General features: G+C 37.1%; 1 protein-coding gene across 2 annotated transcripts in view; it reads right to left on the reverse strand.

The window, feature by feature from the left end:
- LOC145284925 (glutamate decarboxylase 1-like) overlaps window positions 1-26,904 on the reverse strand; it is a 287,476-nt gene that overhangs the window by 195,245 nt on the left and 65,327 nt on the right. For both annotated transcript variants that reach the window (XM_080134020.1, XM_080134019.1), the window contains exon 2: window positions 3,704-3,943. In XM_080134020.1, the coding sequence (XP_079990146.1) occupies window positions 3,704-3,943 (240 nt within the window). The remainder of the gene's footprint in view (window positions 1-3,703; window positions 3,944-26,904) is intronic.

Below are 26,904 nucleotides of genomic sequence, written 5' to 3' on the forward strand. Positions count from 1 at the left end.
AGATGTAGGAAATTTTTGTCAAGTTTAGTTTGGAGCATTTGAATATATATTATTATATATTATAATCAGATGCTAAAAACTATAATTAGCAAGTATTTCCTAATTCTTATCGAAAAACAGTAAATTTTAAGACCATGATTTTAAAAATATACGTAAAAGAATAACAAATATGCAGCGTATTTGATATACGTCCATTTAATCACTTAAACTAAGTAAAATATTTCTAAACTTATTAACCTCAGTTTCCCTCCTAACAATGTCCTCCATAAAAATCTTAATAAACATACACTTAAATTAAGCTACAGTTTTGTGAAAACTTAGAAAATATTACAAAACACAATAATGAAATATTAAATGACATCAACGATCCTAGTTCTTATAAAACCACAAAGAATAATTAATTAATCTGATTTACCTCTGCACTCCATGTTTAAAAAGGAAGTGTCCTCTATAGTATCAGATCTGACCGAATGGTTAATTGTAGACATAGACCAATTCATACCATCCAAAAAATTCCAACAAAAACCTAACAGCCTCCCATGGTTCTCCCCAGAATATGCTGCTGCTATCGCGCACAGAAATCACTTTTTCCATAGCTACCAACGTAATAGATGCACTGAGACTAAAGCTGCTTTCAGGACTGCCAGCAACCACTGTAAAAGAGTAATAAAAAATGCAAGAGAGCTATATGCCCAGTCTGTTAAATCCAAGGTAGCTGATCAGCGGCTTGGTTCCCACCAGTTTTGGCAAATAACAAATAGGATCCTGAACAGAAGTGTGCGGTCTATCCCAACCATTATAAATGGACTAGAGGTTATCTCGTCAGCATCAGACAAGGCCAAACTATTTGCAAAGAACTTTGCAGCTAATTCTACCCTATGCGACGAAGGCCATCAACTCCCCATATTTCCTCCTATAACACAGAACAAGCTAGGTAACATACAAATATCTGTGCATGAGGTCGCCAAGCTAATCAAGAACCTAGATTCCAGTAAAGCAACTGGTTCTGATAGCATCCCAGTTATAGTGTTAAAAAAGCTTCAAACAGAACTTGCTCCCATACTTACGAAACTGTTTAAGCGCTGCCTTAAGGAGAAGTGCTTTCCGACTCCCTGGAAGACCTCATCAGTTTGCCCTGTATTTAAGAATTCAGGTGATAAGTAATCTCCCTCTCAGTACAGACCAATAAGTCTCCTGTGTGTTATGAGTAAGTTGCTGGAATCCATATTAAATAGAGAAATAGTCAACCACCTCAGCAGGAATAACCTTCTTAGTGACACACAATATAGTTTCCGCTCTGCAAGATCTACCGCAGATGTGCTGACGGTTATATACCACAGGATTAGTGAATCTCTTGACAAAGGCTTCCTTTCTAGGGCAATTGCTCTTGACATATCAAAGGCCTTCAACAAGGTATGGTATAAGGGTCTACTTCACAAGATTTCCAGCTACGGTATAACTGGAAATGTTTTCTCAATCATTAAATCATTTCTCTCCGATAGGCTCATAAGAGTAGTGGTAGATGGACAAAAATCGGAGGCCTGCAATATAAATGCTGGAGTCCCTCAGGGGTCAATCCTAGGCCCAACTCTCTTCCTGATCTACATCAATGACCTCCCTAAACACATACTTAAATCATTCGTTGACATCTATGCTGATGACACGAGCATCTACGGCAACACATCAAAGGCTGTAAATTACAAAGTTCTCTCTGATTTTCTCTCCTCTGATCTCGAGCGCGTGGTTCAGTGGGGGAAGATGTGGCTGGTTAGCTTTAATGCATCCAAAACCAAACTCCTATCCTTACATCATCAACGCTCTGATCCCCATCTGGCATCAATTGGGATGGATGGCTCTCGTCTGGGTGAGGCCCCGTGTTTTGACAAGCTTCTGGGTTTGACCTTTACTCCTGATCTGAAATGGAACACGTACATCAAGTCTGTTGCCAAGGTTGCTGGAAAGATGGTGGGATCTTTCTTCCGCTCCAGAAGATATCTCACTACTGATGCAATTCTCTATCTATATAAAAGCCAAGTACGTCCAAGGATGGAATACTGTTGCCATATCTGGGCAGGAGCTGCAAAAAACAGCCTATCCTGCCTTGACAGAGTACAAAATAGACTTCGTGGCTTAGTGGGGGATGCCCTTTTCTCTACCCTGCAACCTCTCTCCCACAGAAGAGACGTTGCGAGCCTATCCTTGTTTTATCGTTATTTCCATGGCAGGTGCTCGTCTGAAATCCAATCTCTGGTCCCCCCTTGCCAATCTTTCACGAAAAACACCCGTCTAGCCGAATCCACTGTGAAAAATTTCCCCCACTCTATATCTGTGCCTAAATCAAAACGCGGATTCCATTAACAAAGCTTCTTTCTTAGAACTGCACGCCTGTGGAACTCTGTTCCGTCTGCCTGCTTCCTACCAGACTACAACTTTGATGTCTTCAAGTCCAATGTTAACAAATTACTAATGAACCTCCCCCTTAAGTAAACACTTCATCAAATCTCCACACTAACGTAATGTACTTGCAATAACTCTTATCCCTGAGTGGCTTCCGGGCTTGATAAGTGGTGATCACTGTGTAAAACAAAAAAACAAAAAACAAACGGCCGTTACAGCAGAAAATGTTTTCCAACCTTCATAGTATATACTAAGCTATAATTACAACTAAAAAAATCCATTCCAAAACAAATGATAAGGGTATCGTTGAAAATAGTTTCAACGAAAGATAGACGAATCATAAATCCTCTTTTAATAATTTTGGTTATTAAACAAAAACTAACTTTCTATGCACCAAAGTGCACCTTGTTATCTATACTTAAATGAAAATCTGGACATAATTAGATTCATTGATAAAAGTAAACTTATAAATAAAAAACATGAAATCTTCATTGAGTGTATTCATAGTAAGTTACATAATATAATTCCTTGAATATATAGTACTCCTGTAATTAAAGTTAATGATAACTATAAATCTTAACCTCAGCCATTAAATTTTCATCTCTATACGACTTGCTAGCGTAGATAACCCCACTCCATGTAACCTTGCCCTCTAATATATTATATACTAGCGAGGGGGCGCCTAGCTTTGCACGATTGTAAAATACACTTCAATATATTTTAATTCATGCAAAATTCGTATTTATTATTACAGAACCAATTCTCTTTTAAATATTATATTGTACCTAATACATAGTCTTGATTTCTGCTTAAAAATGACCTGTGATGATTCAGCTAGAATCGAAACCAAAACATTTAGCGCTCAAGCCGTGTTTCCTACTATTTGAGTTATCGACATATAGATTAGAAGGATTTAAAATTAAATCACTTCAAGATATGAATTAATTTGCGCATACGCAAAAGTAATAGAAATATGTCGGCAAATTGAAATGAACATTTTGTATTTCAACTTGCTGACATATTTCTGTAGATGTTATTCATCCATCCAAACAAAGATTTTATTCATTGTAAACAATTCTTGATGCATGGTTACTATTTCCTTTGAATTTCAGTGTTATGTGACCAGTAGTTAACAAGTTTATCGGTTAAATATCTGCACACACACACATAGGCACACTCATACATATATCTACTGCATTATTTATATAGATCATGCCCATTGGTGTAAATAACCTCTTACCTGTTTTATTCACTTTTTCTGTTTATTTATATAATTGTCATATTTTACCCGATTGAACCGACTTACCTGTCCTGACACAATACCGTAGGGTTTCCTTGCAGTCGCTCAGAATCTGTTCCAAGTCTCGTGGTTCGGAATCCACGTGCAGACAATGATCCATCATGTCGAGTAACTGATGTGGTAGGTGGAAGTCAAGGACTTTGTTTGTACGGCTGCTCTGTTTGCAGACGTAGTCGAATAACATGTAGACGAGTTGCAGGAGGAATCGGGTCGTCTTATCTGAACCACCCTCTTTTGGTAACAACTCTGGAAAAGCAAAAAAAAAAAAACAGATTTATACTACTCGCAATAACTACCTGGTACTAAACATCTCATAAAAATAAGAATTAGATGGAAACACGTTCGAATAATCTTCTGTTCGTAACTGATCTGTAAAACTAAGAAATATGTAATCATATTTGAATCATCCACTTTTGTTAATGCTGCGGTGTATCCACTCTACAGATGATGATGATGATGATGATGATGATGATAATAATAATAATAATAATAATAATAATAATAATAATAATAATAATAATAATAAACGCTTCTACTGATTATAAAGACCGGGAGAAGATGTCTCTCAGCGTTAGAACACAGGTTATGCTCGGGTCTTGCACTCGTGGCAATCGGATTGACATATACCGACATCATTTGTTGTATTTTATTTTAGAAAATCGCTAGAGACAAAACATGAAGCCACTTGGTGTAAGAAGCTTACAAAAACGGAAAATTATCGTAAAGATAGGAGATGCCTATTGACCTTAGTCTCAAAAAGATCAAGGCTGTAGGTAAAAGGAAAACAGTGAGTAGGAAGAGAGTTCCACAACAATCCTTGGAAGAAAGCTTCTGGAATAGGAAGCTGTATTACAATGAGATATTACACAGCGAATTCATAATAACCAACGAGTAAAACGAGCTGGAATAAACCAAACAAGGAACAGATCAGATAATTCTGAAGTAAACATGCCATAATAGTATTTATAGAAAAAACAGAGACTAGCAACACCACGTCTGTGAGAGAGAAAGAGAGGTTGCAGTGAAGGACTGGGTTACAGATACGTTTTGCAATTTATGAAGAACCTTCAAGTGTGACACAGATTCATCAGCCTAAATATGACAGCAGTACTCATTACATGGTCAGATGTAGAGATAGAGAATAACCCCGGGTGTGAGAAGGTATTTAGAGCGATAGAGCGAACCGATTTTATGCAGAAAGAACAAAGGATTAAATATATCAACTTCAAAAAAGATTTGATGAAAAAGAAGAAAAGAAGTTCTAGAATCGATTTATCATCAAGAGCAGAGCAATCCATACAAATAACAGGAAGAAAAGACTTAGTGTAAGTCTTAACAAGATCAAACGAAACAAGCCACTTCCTACCTCAATCTTTCAGGACTACCAGCAACCACTGTAAAAGAGTAATAAAAAATGCAAGAGAGCTATATGCCCAGTCTGTTAAATCCAAGGTAGCTGATCAGCGGCTTGGTTCCCACCAGTTTTGGCAAATAACAAATAGGATCCTGAACAGAGGTGTGCGGTCTATCCCAACCATTATCAATGGACCAGAGCTCATCTCGTCAGCGTCAGACAAGGCCAAACTATTTGCAAAGCTAATTCTACCCTATGCGACGAAGGCCATCAACTCCCCATATTTCCTCCTATAACACAGAACAAGCTAGGTAACATACAAATATATGTGCATGAGGTCGCCAAGCTAATCAAGAACCTAGATTCCAGTAAAGCAATTGACCCTGATGGCATCCCAGTTATAGTGTTAAAAAAGCTACAACCAGAACTTGCTCCCATACTTACGAAACTATTGAAGCGCTGCCTTAAGGAGAAGTGCTTTCCGACTCCCTGGAAGACCTCATCAGTTTGCCCTATATTTAAGAATTCAGGTGATAAGTAATCTCCCTCTCAGTACAGACCAATAAGTCTCCTGTGTGTTATGAGTAAGTTGCTGGAATCCATATTAAATAGAGAAATAATCAACCACCTCAGCAGGAATAACCTTCTTAGTGACACACAATATAGTTTCCGCTCTGCAAGATCTACCGCAGATGTGCTGACGGTTATATCCCACAGGATTAGTGAATCTCTTGACAAAGGCTTCCTTTCTAGGGCAATTGCTCTTGACATATCAAAGGCCTTCAACAAGGTATGGTATAAGGGTCTACTTCACAAGATTTCCAGCTACGGTATAACTGGAAATGTTTTCTCAATCATTAAATCATTTCTCTCCGATAGGCTCATAAGAGTAGTGGTAGATGGACAAAAATCGGAGGCCTGCAATATAAATGCTGGAGTCCCTCAGGGGTCAATCCTAGGCCCAACTCTCTTCCTGATCTACATCAATGACCTCCCTAAACACATACTTAAATCATTCGTTGACATCTATGCTGATGACACGAGCATCTACGGCAACACATCAAAGGCTGTAAATTACAAAGTTCTCTCTGATTTTCTCTCCTCTGATCTCGAGCGCGTGGTTCAGTGGGGGAAGATGTGGCTGGTTAGCTTTAATGCATCCAAAACCAAACTCCTATCCTTACATCATCAACGCTCTGATCCCCATCTGGCATCAATTGGGATGGATGGCTCTCGTCTGGGTGAGGCCCCGTGTTTTGACAAGCTTCTGGGTTTGACCTTTACTCCTGATCTGAAATGGAACACGTACATCAAGTCTGTTGCCAAGGTCGCTGGAAAGATGGTGGGATCCTTCTGCCGCTCCAGAAGATATCTCACTACTGATGCAATTCTCTATCTATATAAAAGCCAAGTACGTCCAAGGATGGAATACTGTTGCCATATCTGGGCAGGAGCTGCTAAAAACAGCCTATCCTTCCTTGACAGAGTACAAAATAGACTTCGTGGCTTAGTGGGGTATGCCCTTTTCTCTACCCTGCAACCTCTCTCCTACAGAAGAGACGTTGCGAGCCTATCCTTGTTTTATCGTTATTTCCATGGCAGATGCTCGTCTGAAATCCAATCTCTGGTCCCCCCCTCGCCAATCTTTCACAAAAACACCCGTCTAGCCGAATCTACTGTGAAAAATTTCCCCCACTTTTTATCTGTGCCTAAATCAAAACGTGGATTCTATTAACAAAGTTTCTTTTTTAGAATTGCACGCCTGTGGAACTCTGTTCCGTCTTCCTGCTTCCCACCGGACTGCAACTTGGATGTGTTCAAGTCCAATATTAACAAATTCCTAATGAACCGCCCCCTTAAGTAAACACTTCATCAAATCTCCACACTAACGTAATGTACTTGCAATAATCCTTATCACTGAGTGGCTTCCGGGCCTTGATAAGTGGTGATCACTGTGTAAAAAAAAAAAAATGACTGAACCCAGATTAACTTCTAGATCACCTGATATTTCAACTAAAGGTTTATTTTCTGAATAATATTCTCTGGAAGGTCATTTATATAGCAAAATATATATAGTTATTGTGTTTTTTGTTTGTTTGTTTTTTCAATATATTTCTACTAATTAACGAGTTGTGTCTTTCTTCTTGGTCCTTACAGCACCACATCAGTTAATGTTATCTATGGGGCATAGTATAAATGATTACATACACCTTTTTTGCTGCATATTTTCACCCCAAACAAGGAACAGTGCTATTTTGATGTAGAGTGCTACTATCTGGGACATAATTGTAGGGATATTATGCATGGAGTTTAGCAGCAAGATAACCGTTTCCATGACATTTGAAATTCTGCATGTCAGTACAGTCGGGGAAACAGGCACCCGGAAGAAAATTCAAACGTCTAGACGTTCTAAGGAAGAAACTATTAGAATAGAAGGCTAGTGTCAAGTGACAGAAAGAAAGAAGTAAAAATAAATGATAAATAATAAAGAAAAAGATATAAAAAGAAAGTTCGATAAACGTTAAAACATTCAATGGGAGAAATTTTGTCACTTGCTTTGCATTCGACAAGAACTCATTTAAAAGGCTTAACATCACACCTCTACGTCTTGCCTTAAAGAAAGAAGTATACCAACAAGACCGTGTACCGGCTTTGCTCGGTGAAAATATGACGCAAAGCAAGATCAGTTACGGTACCCCACCGAAAACAAAGTAACTTTTGATTATCTAGTGCATTATCATATGTCAGATCTAAAGTACTGACTACGGATAAACAGCTAAAAAAATATTAACACAGAACACAGGTAGATGGCGGCGGTTGCTAGTGATCATTCTCAGCTCAAGAAAATTGCGGCCACTGGTGGTAGTGGCTTAAATAAAACATCTGGATTCCACTGTCTTGCATTGTCTGGCAGTAGCAGTTAGCGGAATCCACTGATTGTAATAGTTGGCGATTATTGTTGTTTTAGGGAGGTTACTTTATAACTGTCACCGTCGGTGCATGGCCGTCAGTATCGATCACTGTCGTCCAGTGGCGTTTTGTGTCATGTAGTAACGATTATGACTGTTATCTGTGATTTTTTAGGGAGTTACTCTTAGCTGATGGCACTGGCAGACCCTGATAGGCACTGTCAGTTATTACTGTGTGCTGCAATTACCTGTGGGCATTGGCTGCCTTAACAACTCTTTCTCACAGTTGTCAAGTGTTGGTGAATGGTTGCCGTGACCAATGTAGAGTTCGCTGCGTTGGTGTAGATGTTATATCGCAAAATGTGATTTGTAAGTATGCAAAATGCCATAGTTTATGTACTGTACTAGTAGGTCGCCCGGTATTGCCCGGTCTAAAATACGCTTAAATATGATATTTTAATTAATGCAGATGTTGTATTTATTATTACATTATATTGGACCCAATATATAATAATGATTTAAAAATTAAACGGCACCAAAATATCTTATATCGTCGTTAGGAATAGATTAGTTTTTAATTACGTTTCTTTATTAAATGTGTATACATGTGATCACTTATTCATGAATGTCTTTGAAATCGATATACATTATAAATGTTGGGATGTAAAAACTTTAAATAGGATCATACCTTTTTCCAACGGTTTCCATGTTGGCCGTTTAAGCTGATTGAATCATTGGACTGAAATAAAGACTTTCAATCTTTTTGAGAGAGAGAGAGAGAGAGAGAGAGAGAGAGAGAGAGAGAGAGTGAGACTAACCCAAAACATTGATAATATATACGCACAGGTCTTCATTCCGGAATCGTCCCATCTCCTAGAAGTTACAAGCACCGTTCTCAATCGCATTTCTAAGTCTGTTGCCTTTACCCGCTTCCTCGGTCGTTTTAGAAAACCCATCTTTTCACGTTGGCTCCAAAAACAAAACTGAACTAAAACTCTCACTGACCACGTATCCTCCCAAGATACACGTCACCTTAAAGTCATCTCTACATCAGATTTGCTCGAGGTTAAAATATATTTTAATTGTTGTTATTGCAAAACGTATTTGTCTATATGATTTATACAAACATTGACTCTTCTAGTTTATTCCAATATAAACATTAATCTCGACAACAAAATTTTAATCTCAACAAACTAATCTATTCTAACTTGCATGGTTATCAGGCATCGCCCGGGATTGCTTTATGCAACAATATTTTGTCGCTAAAAAACTAATTATTATAAAAATTATTTGGAAATATTTCTTGATATACCCAATTACATACTATTAATGAAGGTGAAAACCTGCGCAAACTATGGCGGCAATCTGAAAACCTTGCCAATTGTACGTTATGAATACACGTCTCGGAAAAATCGAAAAGAATTTGGAAACATTTAAACTGCCGAATCGAAAGTTATACTTGAGAAAAACTGTTTATTTAATAAATAACGTGCCCCGTAAACATCCCGTAAAAAAATATCTCGGAGAAGAAGAAGAAGAAGAAGAAGAAGAAGAAGAAGAAGAAGAAGAAGAAGAAGAAGAAGAAGAAGAAGAAGAAGAAGAAAACAGCCAAGAATAAGTTATAACTCATTTAATGGCGGTTGGTGTTATAACCAGTATTTGCTTAAAAAAAATAGCAAACCAAAACATTAAACGGTACTCATGCAGAATACAGACGGTGCTGAACTAAGAACATTATTATTTAGAAACCCAATCTTAACATGGTGAGGGTGCGTTTTGTAACTATTGGATACTTTCGCCTAACAATTTGTATTAAAATTGAAAAATTGAATTTGACTTTAAAATCTTATATAAAAATAGTACGGTCCGTTTACTCAATTAATGACGTGTTCCGTAAACATCCCGTTAGAAATTGTTTATTATTTTTACGTAGAAGAATACGAAGGCTATGAAAGAAAGAAACAAACACACAAACAAAGGAAAAAATGACAAACAAATATAATAGGAAGCCACCGGTATGCCGTTAAGTAAAAAAAAAAAACAAAAAAAAAAAAACAGTGTGTTTTTGTTTACGTAGGGTTGAAGAAGAATGGTTGAATAGCTAAGAACTAAAAAAAAAAAAATAAGAGCACGTCGAAGAAGGCGGAAAAGACGGAGAAGAATAGTGTTGTGAAGGAACATAACTGGCTATACACCGGTTACAAACTGTATATATATATTGGACTGTTTGGCAGACAGCGGCAGACAGCGGCAGACAAGCAGTCGCAGTAAGACGGATAGTCTTACGTGTTGATTATCAGACTTTCTTCCCCATACTTGTTACTATGTACTTCTATTTACCTTAGGCGAGCAGCCTTACGTTTCTGTATTATAAATAAACCCCATTACACATACCACTCGGTGTAACTCACGTTTGTCTTTATTTCCTAAGCTATTTGTACTAGAAGCTAACATGGAACAATTAGCAGAGTTAACTAAGGCTCTAGCCCTTAGCATCCAGGAACAGACAAAAATGACTCAACAATTTTTAGCGCAACAACAACAACAACAACAAATTCAACAACAACAGCTACAGCAACAGCTGCAACAACAACAAGAAAGAACACAAAAAACTTTAGAGGCACAACAAGAACAAACAAACATACTACAACGACAAATGTCGACACAGCAAAAGAATTTAGAAAAGCTAATTCTAACGTCGACCGGGAAGAAGACTAATTTTTCTGCCGAGGGTATTTCAAATTCACTAACGGAATTTCGTTACTCCCCGGATACTGGTGTTACTTTCCCTGCATACTACAGAAGATACGAAACAATTTTTACGAAAAGATGTTTAGACTGGACCGATGAGGAAAAAGTTACCCTGCTACTACAAAAACTGGGTACTGATGAAAACACCAAGTATGCAAATCTAATTCTACCAAAAAAAACCGGAGGAGGTTTCGTTCGAGGAAACAATTAGTACCTTGTCGAAAATATTTGATAAAAGGGATAGCCTATTTCACTCTAGATACAAATGTTTGAACATTCAGAAGGCAGAAGCTGAAGACTATCTAGAATATGCTTGCACTGTGAACTGTTTATGCGAATCATTTAAATTGAATGAAATTTCCGCAGACCAATTTAAATGTTTAATCTTTGTACAAGGTCTCACAGCACCAAGGGACAAAGATATACGTTCACGGATCCTAACAATTATGGAGGCGGATCCTAACATAACATTGCAAAAAGTCACTGAAGAGTGTCAACGTCTGATTAACATAAAGAAAGACAACACTCGCATTGAAGAGAAAAATATTTTTAAGGTGCAGCAAGTAAAAAGGCAAGGGACCACAAGAAAGTCCAGGTTCCAAGAACACAGGATCCTTAAAGGATACAAAGACCCAAAGCTAAAGTGTAAATGTTGTGGTAGTTTAAGACACAACAATAAGACCTGCTGGTTTAGGAACAAAATATGTTATGAATGTGGTCTCAGAGGTCACAAGGGAACATACTGTGCCCAGAAGAAAAGACAAGGGACCGATAATGTAAATACGCTTCGCATGAATAAAGAAAAAAGCTGCGAAAGACGGAAATATGTTGATGTTCGGATAAATGGACATCTGGTTACATTGCTTCTGGATAGCGGTGCAGATATTAGTATTATAAATGAAGATATATGGAAAAGGATAGGTCGACCTGAATTAACGAAAACCAGAAAGACGGCGAGAAGTGTGTGCGGCAAAAGATTAGAGTTCAAGGGAGAATTAAAATGCAAAGTGACATTCGCTAACCAGACTCATAAATCCAAAGTGTACGTCGTACCAGGAAAGAATACATGCCTGTTTGGGGTAGATTGGATTGTCCTGTTTAATTTATGGGAGAAACCCATAAATTCGTTTTGTAACGTTTTAACTGCAGAAAAAGCAAACCAAAGGGAAGACTTCCTGAAGGATTTGAAAACTGAATTTCCCAATGTTTTTGCCGAAGGACTAGGACTCTGTATTAAGACAGAGGCAAAATTTGAATTAAAGAAAAATGCCACTCCAGTATTCAAACCTAAAAGGAATGTGCCTTTTTCAGCGATGGACGCAATCGAAAAAGAGTTGGATAGACTTCAACAACTGGAAGTCATTGAAAAAGTTAACCACACAGATTGGGCAAGTCCAACCGTGTATGTAAAGAAAAAAAATAACAGAATAAGGGTCTGTGGAGATTTTTCAACGGGTTTAAATGACTGTCTATTGGACCATAATTATCCCCTTCCGTCCGCAGAAGATCTGTTCTCTAAGCTTAACGGAGGAAAAATTTTTTCTAAGATAGACCTCTCAGATGCTTACTTGCAAATTAAGATCAGCGATGAATGCTCCAAATACTTAGGCATAAATACTCATAAGGGCATTTTTAAGCTAAAGAGGCTTCCTTTTGGATTAAAGGTTGCTCCTGCTATTTTCCAGCAAATTATGGACACGATGCTGGCAGGGTTGGAATTTTCAATGGCCTACCTTGACGATATCCTAATTAAAAGTGAAAATTTGCAAGATCATAAGAAGCATGTAAAAGAAGTATTCAAAAGAATACAGGAATTTGGTTTTAAATTGAGCCCAGAAAAATGCGATTTTTTTATGAAAAAAATTAAATATCTAGGTCAAATAATCGACAAAGAGGGTCGAAGACCGGATCCACAAAGGACTGAAGCAATTGAAAAGATGCCTGCTCCAGATTCAGTGACAAAATTAAAATCGTTTTTGGGATTAGTTCAATACTATGCAATTTACATCCCTAACATACATAATTTAAGAGCTCCTCTTAACGAGTTACTGAAAAAGGGTGTTAAATGGAACTGGAATAAGGAATGTGAATCTGCTTTCCAAAATATCAAAAGATGTCTACTGTCAGACTTAGCATTGGCACATTTCAATCCAGAAAAGGAACTAATACTAGCAACGGACGCCAGTGATTACGGTGTTGGCGCTGTATTACTTCACAAGTATGAGGATGGTAGGACAAAAGCTATCGCCCATGCTTCAAGAACGTTGGTTGCAGCGGAGAAAAATTACAGCCAAATTGAAAAAGAGGCGCTGTCGATAATATTTGGAATTACAAAGTACAATCGATTTCTCCATGGACGATCTTTTATTTTGCAAACCGACCATAAACCCCTACTTACCATATTTGGATCAAAGAAAGGCATTCCCACACATACTGCGAATCGATTACAGCGATGGGCTGTAACCCTCTTAAACTATCAGTTTAAGATGGAACATGTATCCTCAAAAAAGTTAGGACACGCAGATGCATTATCACGGTTGATCCCTAAAAGAAGCGAAAGTTTCGAAGAAACGGTAATTGCTGCGCTTAAAGACGAAAGTGAATGTACAAGTTCAATGTGTAATATGATACGTGAACTTCCGGTAACTTTCGAAAAAATAAAAAAAGAGGCAGTAAATGACATTTTCATTAAGAAAATGAAAAATCAATTGGGATGGATAAAAAAAAATAAAAAGGTAGATCAAACAACGCCTTTTTCCATCTGTGAAGATGTGCTCATGTATGGTGAGAGGATCGTAATTCCACTAACGTTACAGAGGAAAATTCTGAAGGAATTTCATACAGGTCATCCGGGCATTTCGAGAATGAAATCCCTTATGAGAGGATATGTGTACTGGCCTGGTATGGACAAGGAAGTTGAAAAATGTGTCAAGACATGCAGAGGATGTCAATTAGCAGCTCGAGATCCTCCAGTAAAAACGACGCCATGGCCAAAGACGGACCTACCCTGGTCACGTCTGCATATTGATTATGCGGGACCTATAAATGGTTATTTTTACTTGATTATTGTAGATTCTTTTTCAAAATGGCCAGAAATATTTAAGTTTAGACATCCAACAGCAAAAAACACTGTGAGTGCGCTTAATGAAATTTTTAGCCGTTTTGGAGTGCCAAAAACCTTAGTGAGCGATAATGGAACAGCATTTACTGCTCATGAATTCAAAGAATTCTGTGACTCACTAAATATTCTACATATGACAACACCTGTGTACCATCCACGATCGAATGGGTTGGCCGAAAAATTTGTAGATACGTTTAAAAGGGCACTTAAGAAAAATCTTACTACGGACACAGACGAACAATGTATTCAAACATTTTTAGCAATTTACAGGGTGACACCAAATCCTAATAATAATGTCAATTCTTCCCCGGCTGAGCTAATGTTTGCAAGAAAGATAAGATCTGTCTTCGATAGGCTGCTACCAGAGAAAAAGAAAGTTTTCAAAAAAGAAAACCTTAATACCAAGTGCTTCTCCCCAGGTGAAAATGTATATTTCAAAAATTTTCAAAATGGACGAAATCAGTGGGTTGAAGGTATTATCAAAAAAAGGATTGGGAGCATGGTCTATACCATCCAAGGATTAAGTTTTGTCTGCAAAAGACACAGAAATCAAATACGTCCCAGACTGTCTCCAAATGTGGAAGAGACACCAATGGAAACATTGTGCGATATTTTTGATATACCAAAACCAGCGTGTGTACCGCAAACAATGAATATTTCGCCTGAACCGACCATACGGGCTGGACAGAAACCTTTACCCCGGGTAACGCTGACCAGAAGGAAAAGCGCAAGAAAGAGAAAAGTTACCAGGAGATTAAGCCCTGACCCTAAAAGGAAGAGGTATTTAAGCTAAAATCAGGAAGATTTCAGCTTCAGGGGGAGGTGTTGTGAAGGAACATAACTGGCTATACACCGGTTACAAACTGTATATATATATTGGACTGTTTGGCAGACAGCGGCAGACAGCGGCAGACAAGCAGTCGCAGTAAGACGGATAGTCTTACGTGTTGATTATCAGACTTTCTTCCCCATACTTGTTACTATGTACTTCTATTTACCTTAGGCGAGCAGCCTTACGTTTCTGTATTATAAATAAACCCCATTACACATACCACTCGGTGTAACTCACGTTTGTCTTTATTTCCTAAGTATTTAGGAATATAACAAATAGTAAACATTGAAGAAGAAGAAGAAGAAGAAGACGAAGAAGAAGAAGAAGAAGAAGAAGAAGGAGAAGAAGAAGAAGAAGAAGAAGAAGAAGAAGAAAATAACGTTTCCCTTAAATTGATATGGTATGTCTGCTTCAGTGACGCCATCTTGTTATGTTTTTAACCTTCCGTAAAATACCAGAAACCACTGTTCCCTGAATCCGAGAAACAGCGGACAGCATATGGGATTAAAGACACGTTTCGAAAGTAGGGGCCATTATTTCACGAATCGGAAACAAAGAAGCCAACATAAAATGTACTTATAGATGACTCAAATACGGAGGGCGATTGACTAAAACTTGCAGCAAATTTAGATAAATTTCTATTTATTAATAGAGGAGTGTGAGGGGAAAATAATTAGTGAGAAAAAGTTTTGCTGCCTCCAGTAACGAAGAGATAGTTTGGATTGTGATACTCCAAGGAATTAATATAATATATTATTATAACGGATGAATGCGACGGCAGATATGTGCAAAACCTGCATAAGATAGTCTGTTCATAATGAAGTCACATTTGGTGTGTGCGTTTTCCAAGCTATAATGTTTTTTTTTCCTTGGGTAATAATTATCCTTATTATATATATATATATATATATATATATATATATATATATATATATATATATATATATATATATATATAGCTGTGGCCAAAATTATAGAGCACCTAGAAAAATTGAGATAATAATTTAGACCTATGTATTTAAATGTTATAATACAATGAACAATTAACAGCAAATGTAAGAAAAGGACAATGCCGTAAAAAGTCTATAACCGCCAGGGAAGACGTCTTTGAAAAAAGCATTCTTTACAGATAGGAGGAAAAGTTCTTCAACGCTTGCTGCTGAATTTAGAGGGATGCAAACAAAAATATAATGGCTCGAACAGTGAGAAGAAGGTTATTAGAAGTGGGATTAAAAGGATGCAAAGCAATGAAATAAGCCATACTTGTCTCAGACCAACAAGAAAAACCGACGGGAATTCGCAAAAAAAATAAAAATAAATAAAAACATGAAAATTGGACACCTGATGATTAGGCCAAAATTGTTTGGTCTGACGAAAGTAACTTTGAGATAAGTTAACAGCTTCTATTTCGTAAACTTTGAAAGGAACAACTGAAATTTTTATGCGAAAACATCCATTCAAATATTGTAACAAATTCTTGTTTCTTCAGATTTTTGGCACCCCTGAAACAGTTGATGTTCACTGTAGGGAAGGAAAGACTTTTCATCCTAATTGTGTGGTTCTAACTGTCAAATTTGGAGAAGACATCGCTTCTTCAGTTACTGGAATGTTGTAGACATGTGAGAGCAGAATAAACTCACAATTTATACTAACATGCTGGTCCAGGTTTACCAAACCCCTTTGACTAAAATATTTAATAAGAACATTCCACGTGATGTAATTTTACAATAAGACAATGTCCAATGTCACGCGTCAAAAGTTTCAATGGGTTGGCTTGAGAAAAAAGGGATTACAGTAAATCCCATTGAACTTTGCGACCTCATCTAGGGAAAAGAGTGAGAATGCACAAATATTCATAAAAAAAAGAATTAGAGGCCAAACTTCATGAAAAGTAGCAGAAAATATATCCTACTATATGCAAAAACCTGTTATAAAGGCAAAAGTAGGACATGCCAAATGTTTATTGTTGTTAAAAAAGATTTTTTAATGTTTGCTCCACTATTCTTAACTTTTAAATATATAAGTTTGAATCATAATTTCAATTTTTCATTGGTGCGCAATAATTTGGTCGAAGGTTGCATATATACGAGGGCGTGCAATAAGTAATGCCCCTGACCAACTCCCAGTTATCTGATCTAGTTGAAATTTTGCATGTGCAATGATTTATATATATACGGCTTATGTGGCAAATTACAGCTCTGAACTAATTGTGCTTTCTGTTTTACGGGTGTTTGAACTTAGTCAGGTGTGAAATGGAGCCTGTTGAATGCCGAGCAGTGGTCCGTTTTTTTTTTTTTTTTGAAAAGACGCACACAACACGAGACTTTTGATGAAATGAAAGAAACTTATGGTGATAATGCCCTATTATATGACCTTGTAAAACGCTGGCATCGTGAATTCAAACATGGCCGGAAGTCTGTGGAAACCAAAACTGGTCGCCCCCCCCTTCTGCCATTTTGGAAGATCGGCGCATTACTATTCGCCAAATAGCCCAAGATGTCAAGATTAGTACACGGTCTGTAGAAACTATCATTCATGACTATTTGCATATGCATAAGGTTTCTGCCAGATGGATTTCCAGGTTGCTCACACCATTCCAGAAGCGAGAACACGTCGAGTGCTCGTGGATGAATTTGGAGATGTGCCAAGAAGATGAGTCAAAGTTTTTCATAAGACTGATTACACAGAATGAAATCTGGGTCCATCACTACGATCTAGAGACCAAAGCCCAGTCAATGCAGTGGAAGCACTTGGACTCAGCACCTCCAAAGAAGGCAAGGGTGCAGCCCTCCGCTGGCAAGGTCATGCTCACTGTCTTCTGGGCCCAGGACGGAGTAGTGGTGACAGATTTCCTGGCAAAGGGTACCACAATTACAGGAGCCTATTATGCTTCACTTTTGAGGAAATTAAGCGAAGCTATCAAAATCAAGAGGCGGGGCAAGATCAGCAAAGGTACCATCCTCCTGCAGAACAACGCTCCGGTCCACAACTCGAAGTCGCCAGATGAGAAGCACGGGCGTGTGATTATCAAATCATTCCCCATCCTCCCTACTCTCCTGACCTTGCACCATCTGACTTTCACCTCTTCCTAGCTATGAAGTTGTTTTTGAAAGGAAAGCGTTTCCCAGATGATGCAGCCTTGATTTCTGAAGTCACGTTGTGGTTGGAGTATCAACCTGGGGTGTTCTACAAAAACGGTCTCCAGAGCTGCATCAAACGATTAGAGAAATGCATAACTCTGGGTGGTTCCTATGTAGAGAAAGACTAATAACTGTGCAAAGTTTCGTTGCTCTACTGCTATGGGAAGTGGGTCAGGGGCATTACTTATTGCACGCCCCTCGTATCTATAATATAAAGCTGAACGTCTGTGTGTGTGTCTGGTCACGAATAGGCTCCTATATGGTTGACTATTATAGAAAACTGATTACATATAATGATAGAAGATGTATCGAGACACAGGAATGGGTATGTTTGATCTGGCATAATGATGATTCATTAAAATTGTGGGGTCTGCCTACGCGCTTGATCTACAAAGTATGGAAATAAAAAATTTAAAAATTAAAAAAAAAACGTTTACAAGTGTTTTTGATATAGATGTACATAATAATACTTTGATAAGTATGTTTTAACTTAGGGATGGTATAATAAAATTGTGGGGTCTGCGTTCGCGCCTGTCCTCCATGGATTGGAAATAGGCACAAACTTTAATAAAGACTTCATATCTATCTGCGTAAGTATACTTTGATAATTATGTTTCAGTTGGAAGAAATATGGTATAATAAAATTATTGGGTGTTCGTTCGCGCCTGACCTCTATAAAATGGAAATATGTCACAAAGTTTAACAAGGTTTTTTAATATAGATCCACAGAATATTGTGATAAGTGCTTTAGTGTGAACAGGTATGGTATAATAAATTATGGGGTTTATCTATTTTATTTTTACTTTCATCATATTTTGCTTTGGTTTTTATACCCCCAAATTCGAATTTCTGTAGGCTGTTTTTGAACCCAGTCAACGACGGGTACTTTTGCTAGTATATATATATATATATATATATATATATATATATATATATATATATATATATATATATATATATATAGTGTATCACAGGTCAGTAGAAAAAAAAGAAATATAACTTTAACAAACAGAAATATTGAAATGATTGAAAAATTTGAACCATACGAATTTCAATATACATCGTGTGGGAAGAAAAAAGAATGAAATCGAAAAACAAATGTGTTAGTGTAAGAACATTCTCTAGTAGAACATGTGGAAATCAGTCGAAAAATTTTAGGCTGAAATAGTTGTTTCAGTTACTTGAATTCTAGCTTTTCTTTCTTTCTTTCTCTCCCTCTCTCTCTCTCTTTCTCTTTCTCTCTCTCTCTCTCTTTATTAACAGTTGAAAGTAAAATGAAATATCGGAGGCATTCTAATACAAAACCCATCTAAGTACACTCACAGATGCATAAAGTACACTTGTGTGAAATTTAAAACATCAAATGAATCGTTTCGGAGATGGAACGAACTCACACACGAACACACAGAGACACACACACACAAACGTAACTTTTATATATAGAGATATATATTTTGGTTGCTACTTTTATTCATCGTTCAGTTTCAGCGCCACAGTCTCAGCCAAGAAAGTGAATGACACCGAAAACCCTGCCAATTAATGACACCTAAAGCTTGATGAAAAAACGTCGCCAGACAAGCTTCGGATCAGCCTCTTAATTGAAGAGGGTGTGCGTATCGTTTACCTTCAGGAAAGCTTGCAGTTCCATGTTAAGGAGGTCACAGCCCTCCAAGAAACACCTGCGCATCGCGAACAAGCAAAATTACACACGTGCTACAATTCTGTTCGTTGGTGTAATCCAAGTTTCAAAATTCCCACTGTTTACTATGCTAAAATCACAATGACTAATGTATACCTATTAACCCTTATCCTCGAGTGGCCTCTGGGCCTTGATAAGTGGTGACACCCTTGTAAAAAAAAAAAAAAAAAAAAAACACGAGTTTACTATTCCCATTCTTTTTGTTGCTTCATAGTTTGATGCCACGTTTATAAGTGGGATTAATTCGATGAATATGAAATCTTCAGTGCCGAGTTCAAATCCTATCATATCCATTGTATTTAAGTGTGCATTAATGCGATTTAGGAATAGTAGATATTTACTTCCTTTCCACCGCAGGAAGCTGTGACACAAGGTCAAAAGGTCATCAATTCAGCGTCCCTAAAGAAAGTGCACTCTGGCTTAGCAACAATTGCCAGGGCAGTTTCGTTGGCATTTCCCCGTCAGGGCGTCTCAGACAGTAAACAATAAACATACTCCATTTAAAGACCGAGTGACAAGTCCTAGAAGGATGGACCTCTTTGATAGTACCTAGGAGGAATAACTCAGCCCAGAACCTGCCGGACTGATTGTCGAGAACGAATCCTCAACTGATATTTCTAGTAGCAAGGAGCTCAACATTGACAAAAAATAGTGAGAGAAAAAAGTGGGGTACAATCAGGAAGCTCCCTTTTGGGGAGCTGGGGGCTTCTGCATTAATCATCCTTGTGTCAGGCTTGTTCTGTACGTGTGGGGAGATGTGCAGATACAGGCAGAGGCAGATATTTCAAATGGTTAGCGCATAACAGCTCCGCTCAGTTTGTCAGGTGATGTGTGCGACTCGAGATTGTTTATTTAATCAGATTGACAGTTGTTTATAAAACTTGTCACCGAGTATGTTATGTATGTGTGTATTATCTCTCTCTCTCTCTCTCTCTCTCTCTCTCTCTATCTATCTATCTTCTTTTTCACTCTCTTTCTTTTACAAAAGAAGGGAATTGAATTATAATTGTAATTATAAACTGAACGCGTCGAGTCGAATTAAAAATGCTCCTGTGTTGTTAAAATTAATCTATATTTTTATAATACAAAAAATGTCTTGTCACTTTATATATACACGCGTTAATTTTAACAACAGAGAAGCGATCCCTGTCATGAAGAATGCCTGCCGCTAACAACGATGGAAATACTACCCATAATGACGCAACGAAAACTCGACGACGACCAGACCTGCCAGCCAATTATAGCCCTTGAGGTAAAGGGATGTGCTTATCGTTTGGTCGTGTTTAACACCCGCGAAGCTGGTTGCCATCTCCAGGAAGTAACACAGAACAAGAAACGTCCCTACGACAAACCAAGTAACTCTCCCCGTGTAGTAGTAATTCTTCTAGTGCACTTACCTCCAAAAGACAGAAAGTCTGCTCTGTTTGTTGTCAATACACAGGGGGTGGGAGAGGAAGAAGAGGAGGGAGAAGCGGTAGGCGTGGTTGGTTTTATGGGAAAGAGGGCGAGACTAACCGCGAGAATCCTGAGATTTGAGAAGAATAAAAGACCGAACTCGGACGGATAGGCGACTGTCCTTTTGCTCAAGCAGAAAAACGGTGAAAGGAGAGGAAAGTCCCTCCCTAAAGAAAGTTCCGGCTCAAAGTGAGAAAGAAAGTGAGACTGAAGGACCTAGCAGTTTTCACCCGGGCAAACAGTGTCACAATATGAACCCACAATTTTACCCTTAAACAATGTCAACGGTGTTTTCTCTGAATAGTTTATAGAGAATCGTTTCTCATAGCCATTGCTCTTAGTCTTCAAATAACCCTATAGTGGTTGATATGGCGTAAAATAGGCGAGCTAAATCCAAGCACTGTTGCATCACACATTGAATGATCTATATCTGCTCTATCCACACTTCCCAAGTCTATTATATAGATTGTTTTGTGGTTTTTGTAGTTTCATACAAACAACAAAACATGATTGCATGAATAATCTTTAATTTCTATTAATTCGAGACATCAGTTGAATTCTCACGAGATCAAGTTGCTTTAATCTCGTGTTGTTTGCGACATAATTCTCGCCATTGTCTCTGACAATCGATTGATTTTTTTTTTCAGAAATATTTCTGCATTTCGGATTTCCAAAAATAACTAGATTTTTTCTAAACTTTTATTCAAACAAGGCATAGTGTCGTTGAGACGTAAGGAGCTATTGTGATTAGCGCCGCATTTATGGGGTTATCCTAAAATCTGCGGCAAGATTACATTTTAATTTCTGCATGTTTGTACAGTCAGGAAAACGAGAAGTAGATGTAAATTCCGAGAGTAAGCGGTCCGAGGAAAGAGGCTATTTGAGTAAAATGTTTTCCGGCATCTGGTGATCTCTATAGTGAAATATGCTAGTCAGGTTGATCGACAGATTTACATTGACAATGTACAAGGTTTGGGTAAGTAATGAGATGAACAAAAGAGTCCTCGGTCAAAAAAGCCATGATAGAAAATCAATTAGATTTTTTTTAGTTATTCGTGTTCTCGTCACTTCCAAACTTACTCATAACTTTTACCATTAAAGTTAATTGCAAAAAAGAATAAGTGTTGCCTTGTTTACATCTAATATTTATACTGTTATATATCGATTATATAAACTAGCCTTAAAAAATTGTTTGGTTGTAATTATAATCGTTCAGTGAAATGGTGTCTTGTAGGGTTAAAAGGTTAGATCAGTCAACACGTGAGAACGGAAGATAGAAAAAAGGATACCGAATGATGAATGAGATAATCCTAAGAGATGAGTTCTGTTAAGTAATCAGTTAACGACTAGAACAACAGCATATTCTTTTCGTTGTTTTGACTCTCGCGTATATATCCGACACGGCTAGACACAATTAATCAACCGAGAACCACATCACTCTACATAAAAACATATAAGATGTCAATGGATATATACCCGAGAATCCAAACAAGGAAAAGAATATGCTGGTTTCATAGCCCTAGTAATTAGTTGACGACTAGTGGGACGAATTAAAACGCGTACAAAGATGAGCACTTAAACAATATGTAAGCGTCTTTCATTATCTATGTCTCATTGTGTCGGCCATAGGACTACAGGCAAAGAACTAACGATCCCGTGATGAATCATCTTGAATTTACCTATATTTATTTAAAACTACAGTTAAGTTTTATTCAGCCAAATTTCTCTCAAATGGTTTTGGTATTTAGCAGCAGTACAGTCTCGCATCTTTCCCAAAACCTTCTAGACGATCCAATAACAGCCATCACTTAAAAATATATATTCAGATATCGCGTTTTCAGCTGACCACGGCTAACACAATAATGTTTAAATAAAGGGAGATAACATCATCGTCAACGGATAATACACCTGACGAAGGTCGAGAGACACATAAAACGAAATAGTGTATAAAACGAAATGGTGTATAAATATAAAGAACTCATCTTCCTACCTCAACTGCAAAGAACTTTTTCTTCTTTCTCCATATGACTAAAATGAAACAGAATTTATATTAAAAGAGTTTGCTTTCAAGAAATGTAGAACATTTTATCCGCGGACTGATTCCCTGCAGACTACAGCATGACTGTCTTAAACATCAACAAATGCATATCATAACTAGTTCGCATAAGTAACTTTTGTTCTTTCCATTCGTTGTTTTCAATCCTCTCATAAAATTCTTAATCATTCAAAATACAATCCATCCATTTTATTAATTTTTATCCTGGTGTGATTCGCACTTTTATAAGTGTTAACTCATTAGTATAAGAATAAATAGATAAATCACTAACAGTGATGAAAACAATAACCCGAAAATAAGCAACTTCTTAATAACAGGAACTATATCCCCTTAAATTCTGAAACAACAAAAATTCATTTTCTGTTCTACAATAATGAGAAATGTGTATCTAAAGAATTAAGAAAAACCTAACAACTTTAGTGTGAATTCAACATTTCGACTTCCGGTCGTTGAATACTCCGACTGTTTACCATGAGTATACCACATGGTATTTATAATCACTTAATTTTCTCCAATGCTTGTGTTAATTTCTGGTGGCCTTGTAGTATAGCTGTTAGCCTACTAAGTGAAGGGTGGGTTTGAGACTGAGTCTGAATTTCCCGCCTAGTAGTAATTATCATTTCCTTCACTGATGATTGCAAAAACATGAAACACTAGTGCCTGTAGGTACAGGGTGGAACGATAAAATTGTCGCCCTAGAAAAGACGATATGATTTCATTTTCTTTTCTTTTTTTTTTTTTTTGCAGACTATCTACTAGTTGACCAGTTGTGTACAAATCCCAAGAGTGATAGGAGCATTCTATCATGTCTGAACGTGACACAATGTTCAACAAGCAAGATCGGAGATGCGCCGCTGTACAACTCATGATCTTTACCGATTCACGTTATGACAACAGGACCATTGTCAGCACCCTCATAATGCATCGCTGGATCACCACGAATAGCAGGGACGTGCACAGGGAGATGAAAACAAAGTTTCCGGTCACAATTATGGTCTTTGGTGTGGTTTTAAATAAGGGTCGCATCATGCCACCTCATATATTGCAAGTCAATACCAAAGTGTACTTGGATGTGCTGAAGAGTGTGGTGATCCCTGTGTGCAATCAGGTGGCCACTGACAGACACTGAGTGTAGCAGCAGGACTCGGCGCCGGCCCACAAGTCCAAAAAGACCCAGGCTTGGCTTCAGAAAAAGTGCTATGACTTTGTATCCTTTTCTCACTGGCCACCCTTCCCCCTCGACTCTTTCATTTTTTTAACTTCGCCGATTTTATATGAATATTAGTTCAAATTTTGACAGAGGGTGTACACTCATTTTTTTTTTTTTTTTGCCATTTTCCCTATTTTGAAATATTTTTTCCGAATTATTATAATTTTTAGTAATACACGATTTAAGAATTATCGCAACCGAAATATTTAGAAAAATCTTAGCGTGTGGAAACCAACCCACATATCCAGGTGATAGTAAGCAACCACAGATAAACTGAAATAAACACAAAGTGTAATATAGGCGGAATATACTAAGATGAAACCAAGGAAACTACGACTACTACCTGAGTAGATATATGAGAATATGTAATATCTAAATGTGAGTGCGTAATGATAGATTTAGTAAGGCGAATTTCCGCGTAAGGTTAAAAAGTAGTTAAAGTGGAGTTTTCCAATAAGAATTCGAATCAAAGCTACGTGTCTCTGCATTACGTTACAAAGACAGGAAGTCACTAGTCTTACGTTGTGAGTAAACAAAGAAAAACCGACAGAGAGTAATTCAGCTACTGTCCTCCCCATGGGGGTGCAGGGTGTTTATGCTTATATGAGTATTCTATAAAGACAGGATAAAATCCCATAGAAATTTTTTAAACTAACTTCATTTCTAAAGTTTCTTTATTGATGATGTTTTTAAAAGTTGTTATTAAAAAGAAGAAGAAGAAGAAGAAGAAGAAGAAGAAGAAGAAGAACATTTACAACAGATATTCGACAACTGATATGGATATTTCGAAAGATTTTGTTCATGTAACCCATGCTTACCAACTACAAATAAACAAAAGTGAAGAAAAATATGATTGACAATAACAAAAAATAATAAAAACATGAAGAACTAAAGCAAAATTTAGAAGCAAATGAAAAAAAAAATACATAAATAAGTAAATAAAATACTAGTATATAAGACAATGAACCAGTTTTATGCAAACATAAATGAAGGCAGGACAAAATAGAAAATCCTGAAAAACCGGAAGAAACAACGCAATTTTGGAATACTATGTGAAACAAAGCAATTCTCGGGCAATATGTGAAACGATGCAATTCTCGGGCAATATGTGAAACACAACAATTTGGAGGCAATATATGACACAAAGCCATTTGGGGGCAATATATAAAACAAGGCAATTTGGGGGCAATACGTGAAAAAAAAACTGCTGAAAGAAAGTACGAAAATGAACAAAATCATCCAAAAAGATTGAAAGTTGAAAGAAAATACTTTTTTAAAGCCTTTTCATCCCAAATAAAACATTGCCACTTGAAGCGCAAGAGGCTATTATTTGGGATCGTGGATAACAGAGGGAAGTGGATAACTGGGGAATTGAGTGGCGAGGTGTTCGTTCACATTACCTTCAAACTTCTGCAAGTTAGTACAATTAGAGAAAAAAGAAACAGGGAGGAAATTCCAAAATCTAACAGTTTAAGATCATGGTCATGATCATGGTTGTGACATTCGTCCTGGGTCGGTTGGACTGGCTGGGTCGGCTTTTTCCAACAAGTTCACCACGTCCCAAACAATGGCTGACCACGAACAGCAATCCAAGCTTGCTTCCATTATGAGTGCAAACCATTCGCAGTTTCAGCTACGGACTCCAGAATTGGTTCAGCATCCTGATTCACAGTTCTAAGCCAGTTTGGAGTTCGTCACTGTGACTGCTGGTGGTGCTGGGTCGATGATTTTACGAATGAAGACACCTGGGTGTCGATGAAAAGCATGGCCGAACTAACAAATGCGTTTACCAAAGATAAATCTTTGCAATTACGAATATGTTAAACAGTGCGCCACGTATTCAGAGTAGGCGAGAAAAGAGACGGGATGCCAAACAAGAAGCGCAACATTCGCTTGATCACTTAGAGCAAATGCAACGTCATGGCATTGAAAGTTGTCAGTAGGACTGCTGTGGTAGCTATGATACGACACATTTGCTTGAGGGACTTTAGTCTGACTTCTGAAAGGCAGACAACGTCGAACGTACTGATGGAGACGAAGAACTATGAATTATTGCATTTCTTCCTACTCCATCGTTCGGATATTCAAGCATGCAACGTTGTAGGTTTGGTAGTGACGAAATAATCCGGCATGCTTATAATGCTATTATTGATACTTTAATGGTATTGTTAATACTTATAATGATTTTGTTAATACTTATGAGTATAATATTAGTACTTATGATGCTATTATTTTTACTTATAATGATATTATTAATACTTATGGTGATAATGTTAATACCTATAATGATATTGTTAATAGTTGAAATGATATTGTTAATACTTATGATGTTATAATTAATACTTATGATGATATAATTACTACTTATAATGATATAAATAATACTAATGGTGATATTAGTAATACTTATGATGATATTATTAATACTTATGATGATATAATTATTACTTATCACGATATACTTAATACTAATGATGATATTATTAATACTTATAATGATATAGTTATTACTTATGATGATATAATTATTACTTAGGATGATATAATCATTACTTATGATGATATAATTATTACTTAGGATGATATTATTTATACTTATGATGATATTATTTATACTTATGATGCTATAATTAATACTTATAATGATATTGTTAATACTTATGATGATATTGTTAATACT

The sequence above is a fragment of the Euprymna scolopes genome, chromosome 9, assembly GCF_053919585.1.
Source record: "Euprymna scolopes isolate OS-2025 chromosome 9, ASM5391958v1, whole genome shotgun sequence".
Taxonomy (NCBI): domain Eukaryota; kingdom Metazoa; phylum Mollusca; class Cephalopoda; order Sepiida; family Sepiolidae; genus Euprymna; species Euprymna scolopes.